We start from the raw sequence: 6,961 nt of genomic DNA, 5'->3' as shown, positions 1-6,961 counted from the left end.
CCGGATGGTAAAAAGATGACCTTTATAGGTCTAGTCTTTGAGTTAGATAGAGTAGTTATGCTAGTAGCAACTCCAGGCACAATGCATTGAGTTGTGAGACCCTACAATAGTCCCTAGCCGACTAAGAAAGATTCATCATATGGTTGTGGACATGCCAACTAGACTACCTTCCTCTCCAAAGCCATTGTCAATCTATCTTTCACCTACTCAAAGTTCTTCCAGTTAGCCTTAAGCTCTTTGCCTATCATTTATTTGGATCTCCAACTAACCTTCACAAGTGAAAGTGTACGGGTGGATAGAGCTGTCTTTGTATTAATTCGTTTGAAATTAAAGAAGTTTCTATTTTTCTTATATTTAATGTGTATTCTCTACTCCTTGCTCAGATTGTGTCCGTTGCACCGTGTAATTTCTGCAGCAGTTGCATGATGCATGAAGCTCCTATGCCACACATCCATTCCATTGAATGGAATGTTTTGCAAGAGCCTTGGTATGAATGCACTGAGAGCATCCTCGAGACCTTAGGATTCATGGTCACTCCATTTATCTCTTGCTAAAACCCTAGCAATGGGTATATTTTTTTCTTCTAGAGATAAGAAACACAGCTTTGAACATGTGCAAAGGGAGTGTCTTCCCTCCAAATATCTACTCGGGAGAGCAATGAAGAGCAACCTTGGGATTTCTCTATGTGTGAATCGGGTAGGTCGCAAGCCAAATGAGCAATGGAGCTTGATGGCGCTGGGCGAGTCAAGGAAAGGCTATGAAACGAGTGTAGTGGAGGGTTTGGCCCATCGACGGCAGGCGGCGTTGCTTGGTATGCGAGACGTCCCAAAGCGAGGCACAGAAGAACAGCAGACGTGAGAGAGAGTGAGCGTGCTCTCATGGAAGCATACGCTTCTCTGTTTTGCGACTTGTGCGGTACCATTCTCGCGCTCCAGTCGTTAGAGGCTGCAGTCTGCCCGCTTTGCGGCGCCAAGACGGATACCAAAGGTATGCTGTCTCTCTGTCTGTTTCTTTCCGTTACCTGTCGCATCTTCATTTCTCTGTGCATTCTCATCCATTTGTGGTTGTCTCGTGCCTCCGCTCAGGGATAAAGAACAAAGAGTTCTGGTATAAGACGACTGCAGAGGTTGGCCCTCTAGCCTCTTGCTTCCCTTTCTGCCTCTGTTATTTCGATCAAGGTTTGCAAACAATGGATGATTTCCTGTGGCAGGATCTAGCCAGACGTCTAGGTATCGAGCCTCTCGTGAAACCCCCGAGCAGGAGCCAGACCAGAAGAGAAGACACCGAAGAAGTTCAGCAGCGCGCTGTGGTTAGCTCCTCTTTCTCTGTCTCCCTAATTCGCAGTTTTCTCTTTAGGTCTTGTGCCGGTGAACATCCTTAACGGAAGATGATTATCTCTGGGATTAGTGAGGTAGACTCGAGACATGGAGGATTGTTGAAGCTGCGCAATGTTCAGCTGTCTTTATGAGTTGGCCCTTTTGATTAGCTCCTTGTATACGTTGCATTTGGACAGGTGAACGATGAATGCCCTAAATGCCACCATCCGCAGCTCGAATACTACACCAGACAGGTAATAATCCCATCCTCGCCCTGTCAGGGCTTCCTTCTTCACACTGTGTGTGCGCCTAGCAGAACCCTAAGTTAGTCTCGTCTGATACGCAGCTAAGGTCGGCTGACGAAGGACAGACGGTGTTCTACGAGTGCCCGAGTTGCCATTACAAGTTTGCACAGAACATGTGATGTTTCTGTTGCCACCAAAGAGAGATGCAGATTAGGGCGTGGCGTCTCTTGCACATCCTTGATAAGGGCATCAGATTACTGTCATGCGGTCACTTCACCGAGCAAGTCAGGAATTGTTATAAGGAAAACCGGTATCAAAGCTTCTTGTTGCCCTACACATCTTGTGTATTCTCGTTCCAGGCGTCAACATTCTGTGCACATCTTTTTGCATTTGGAGGCCATTGTCTTGTGGTGGTTGATGTTGCTCAGCCAAGGCCTTCTTGGTAGAGCTGTCATTTGACAAAAATTTACACTAATCGTTTGCTATCATTTCACTTCAATCTACCCAATCTACCACTACTCCACGTTGGTTGTGAGGCCTTCAAGTCCTCCTTTACTAAGAATAGCATATTTTTCTCACAACCACGTTGGGTATCTAGCTCACAATCTCTCCGTAATTTTTGGATTCTAGCTAATGGGGCCATATGCATATGATATCCACATATCTTGGATTGTACTTAATGTTGTTTGTAGATTCCATGACCAATGATCTATGGAATATCTAGTAGAAGCAAGAACGAGAGCAAGAACTTTGTACTCTTGTTAGAAGCCTACTTGTACTCTAGAAACTATCCAGGGGAATTTTTACCTCCACAAATCTCCTCATAGATGGCTATCCTCTTGGATCTCAATGCTTGATGGAAGCTTGATGTACCATCTTGATCCACTTGTTGATCGTTCCATGATTTTCAAATATGGGGGAGATGAAAGGAATGTAGAGAGGCTCACACACACACACACACACACACACACACTCTCTCTCTCTCTCTCTCTCTCTCTCTCTCTCTCTCTCTCTCTCTTGTATGCACTACAGATGCACGTAAGAGAATACTTTTAGACAGTAGTCAAGTATATCTTAATGGAATGGATTTTTATGTAAATGAGGATCGCACCCCCATGCAACAGGAGGAACGTTGGAAGCAATACAATAAGCAAATGAAATCTAGTGATAATACTTGAAAGGGTGCATAGGGATGTGCGACCCATGGAAGCTGTGCGCTTGTGAAGGTGTTGATTTGGAATTGCACATGTCGAGACATGGGAGCAGGAGACATGTAAAATTTTGGATATCTTGGGGTATATAATTCATAGTGCATATTAGCCACATGTGGGAAAAAGAGGGCAAGGAGGAGTTGCACGCATATACAAATGTCATTTGGAAGGAATGATTTACATATGTAAGGTAGACAAACATAAGTGGTACATATGGATTATGCTCAAGTACACTACATTGATGTACATTGGGGGATGTTTTATTTCACATAAGGAGTCTCCTTTCTATGCACAACATAAAGTGGTTTCGTAAGATTTGAGTATGGATGCATGCATATATATGCAACAAGGACATGTGATGGTCTTAGGTGACTTAAATGCGCATATTTGGACGTATGCAATTTCAGCCCATAGAGAGATAAGCTAGATGAGGAAGAGGTTGTGGATGTAGATGCACGTTGGTGTTAACAGTGTGAGAATACAGACATTAATGGTCATGGATGTGCTTTGATGGATATAGTTAATGGTCTGCACATGTCGATATTGAATGATATGAATTGTTTCCTCGATACTGAAGGATGCACGTGTTAGTGGAGGTTCTAATGTGGTAGATTATGCAATGGTACACATGAATGATTTATGCATGATTAAAGAGTTTTGGTTAGGTGAAAAACATCCAGAATCGAATCATATAGCTTTGGGCTTGACACTTGATATTTGCCACCATGTAGGATATATAGGAGAGGTGGTAGGTATTGGTGCATTTCTCATTGATATAGACAAGAAACAAGCATATGTTGGTCACTTGGATAGTCTTATGAGCGATCTTACTAGGAGCACATGGGTTGATTTGAGAGATGTAATATTAAATACGGCTGTAGAGGTTTTTGCGAAACCAAAGTGCAACCACAAAAATGTCGAAGGATTGCCATGTATAAAATAGTTTGATAATGAATACAAGGTTGCACGTAGAAAGTTGAAAATTCTCCTTAAGGGACAAAAATGAAGTGAGGTGAAAAAACGATATAATGCTTTCACATGCAAAAAGTGACGATGATATGTAGTGGCCAAAGAAAGTGAAGATGTTAGGGAGTTTGAGAAATGTCCAAGGCAAGCATGGAGAAAATTGTAAACCAAATGATCAAGTGTTATGGGGGATTTTACATATGTTGATATGATATTGTATGTTACAGAACTTTACATGCATAAAGGGGTATAGTCCATCAAATGTGATGTACATACGCAACCATTTAGTGCTTCGTTCACTTTAGAAACATTGGAGGCAGTCCTCAACAAGATGGCTAATGGAAAAGCATGTGATACTTTGCAGTTGAATACGAGATGTTAAAATGGGCAACAAAGAAGATAAGATTGTTTATGTTGCATGTGATACATCATGCTTTTGCATATGGTTTTTCCCAAGAATGGTAGGAGGATTGGATACAACTCTTCTATAAGAAAGAAGATTGCAATTTGCTCATAAATTAACGTATGACTATGGTTAGTTCAGCCATGGCCAAGCTATTCAGCACTATTCTAAAAATGCTATTAAATGGGCAGAAAGTAATAACAAATGAGCTTATGGACAAGTTGGTTTTCGCCTTGGGCATAACACCGTAGGCCATTTGGTTATTTTACCTATGCATGTGGATGAGAGTCGGTTTGATGGAGCAACCTTGTATTGTTGTTTTTGGATTTTAAGAAGGCTTTTGACACCGTACCAAGGGTTGGCTTATGGCAACGAATGCAAGAATTAGGGGTCCCAAATGATCCATGCATGGGAATTTACAGGATATATCAATGAGTGGTGTGATGCCTCAGAGGTCATAACGGGTTGTCATAAGTATGAGTGTAATATGGGAGTCAAACAAGGTTGCTCGCTCTTCCTTACATTATTTGGTTTATACATTGATAAGGTAGATGAAATGCTTCTCATGGCTATGAGTGAAAAGGAAGCTAAAAGCCTGCATATTGGTATGTTTGCCATCTTGCTCTTGCTTTATGCAGATGATGTGGTTTTCTTTACATATACCGAGGAACATATGCAACATTTCATGGGGATTTTTGAATGATTTTGTCAAGATAGTGGTTTGGTGGTGAATGTCACAAAAACAAAGCTAATGGCTGTGCGCACCAAGCAATCAAAGACTCCACCAAAAGTACATTATGCGGGACAGTCTATAGAGGTAGTATCTACTTTCAAATACTTGGGGATTGAGATACTTGCAGATCACAGATGGCATACACGTGTGGAGTAGCGATTAGTGACAGGAAAAAGCAAGTATTATCAATTTGAAAATGACTGTAACCGTACATATATGAAATGCTAAAAAATATGTTGTATGATTTTTGATGCATATGTTTTACAAACAGTATTATATGGAGTGGAAGTGTGGGGGGGAGGGGGGGGGGGGGGGGGGAGCATCTCCTCATTTGCATGGAACGACATTGAAAAGCTGCAAAAAGCTTTTATTCGTAGACATTTAGGTATCAAAAGCACCACACCATATGTACTTATGCTTTTGGAAATTGGTGGTCGGCCAATTGAGGTACATGCTATGATTCAAGTACTGAGATATGCTATTCGAGTACGTCAAATGGATGATAGTAGGCTCCCCAAACGAGCATGGGATGCTAGCACACGTCTACAGAAAACATGAATAAGTAAAGTGCTTTCAACATGATGGGTGTTGGATATGTGAAAATGGTTTAAAAGGGTGCGGAGTGGATAGATATCTAGATATGGCATCCGAAGATGTATGCATGGACACATTTCAATCAGACCTGTTACGAGTGTATCGGGCAAAACATCAAAGCAAGGGAGCAAATGACAAACTTACTTATTACAATATGCATATCTATCTTTCATATTGGGAATCCTACATGTAGGCAGAGGCACACATGCAACCATACATAGCCAACCCGCTTTCAATGGTATTTAGACGGAGTATTGCACGACTTTGAACTTGATCATACGCTTTATTAATCGAGACAAGTGCATGGAGTGGACATGCAAGAGAGACGAGGTTATGTAAGTTGTGTGGATTGTAGAGTGTAGAATTAGAGGAGCACATGATTATGACATGCCCAGCATATGCACACATACGGGTTGGCTTTGGTATCCCTTTACAGGGGCCACTTCACCAGTTTTTGACCACTACTCCTATATCAAAGTTAGGGGCTCTCATCACCTGCCTGTTACGCTTTCAGGAGAACCATGCTGTATAGATCGTTCTTTAACTGTAGCTACCCTTTCCTACCATGGGGGAGGAGAATCGTTATATATCTGGAAATGTCCCACGGGTTATAATTTGGCCTTGCGTGGATGATAATAAACTACTCTACTCTACTCTACTCTCTCAATTGCATAGACAAGGAGGAGAATTCAAGAGATAAGCAAGATAAGCTTCTATTGTAAAACTCACACTAGTCGTAGTGAATATTCAAAGAGTGGATGACATTAGAGTATGCAAGAGTTCATAGTGCAATGATAAACACCCTAGTGTATTATATAGAGAGGATACACACTTATATGCTCTAGTAACCTTGAAGACAAGATAGATGTATGTTTGGGTCCTAGTGGATGCTTTTACCAATTTCTTGATTGGTGCTCAAGAAATTCTCACTTAGCACTAGATATTGCACATGCATGTGTTTACATCTATAACGCTTTTATCCTATATGCAATCTATCACAACATTCCCCCTCTAGAAAGGAAAGAGGGTATGTTAAGGCATATCCTTATATATTCCCCCCCTTAGAAAATGAAAATGTCAACTTTCTTTTACAATACAAGGATATTCAACCAATGACTTTGGTGATAAGTAGAGTGATGGTACATCATTAATGAGATCCTTGATTTACTACATGTAGAGTGCATGATCGTTGTTTGAGGGTTAGATCTGTCTTTTCTTGGGATGATGAGTCCTTGGCAATGATGTTGATGAACACACTTTGATTTTTGAGATAGCACATGTAAAAGAGAAATCCAATGATGAGTATCAAATGGAGTCTCATTAAGAAGTGAAAGATGTAGGCAAATATTTGATTTTTGGTGATCAAGGAGGGAAGTTCTAATGATATGACCCATGATGAATGGATAGGATACATTTGAGATAAAGTGAGGCATAAGGAGTAAAAAATTGATGGTTGAGTGAATTGATGCAATGATGATGGTTCATGTTTAAAA

The 6,961-nt window shown here is 41.1% G+C and overlaps 1 protein-coding gene across 1 annotated transcript; it reads left to right on the top strand.

Moving 5' to 3' along the window:
- Positions 1 to 638: 638 nt before the first annotated feature.
- Positions 639 to 2,142, top strand: LOC148030765 (DNA-directed RNA polymerase I subunit RPA12-like). The gene is made up of 5 exons (XM_087684271.1): positions 639 to 987; positions 1,086 to 1,126; positions 1,211 to 1,309; positions 1,514 to 1,570; positions 1,663 to 2,142. The coding sequence occupies exons 1-5, from the start codon at positions 879 to 881 to the stop codon at positions 1,738 to 1,740; spliced, it is 384 nt and encodes a 127-aa protein (XP_087540397.1). The 5' UTR covers positions 639 to 878; the 3' UTR covers positions 1,741 to 2,142.
- Positions 2,143 to 6,961: the final 4,819 nt, after the last annotated feature.

This window comes from Lygodium microphyllum, chromosome 9 (genome assembly GCF_053477565.2).
Source record: "Lygodium microphyllum isolate KBCC chromosome 9, Lygodium_microphyllum_v1.1.10, whole genome shotgun sequence".
Taxonomy (NCBI): Eukaryota; Viridiplantae; Streptophyta; class Polypodiopsida; order Schizaeales; family Lygodiaceae; genus Lygodium; species Lygodium microphyllum.
Note: the sequence above shows the minus strand (reverse complement) of the source record. Positions and strands in the feature narration are given on the sequence as shown.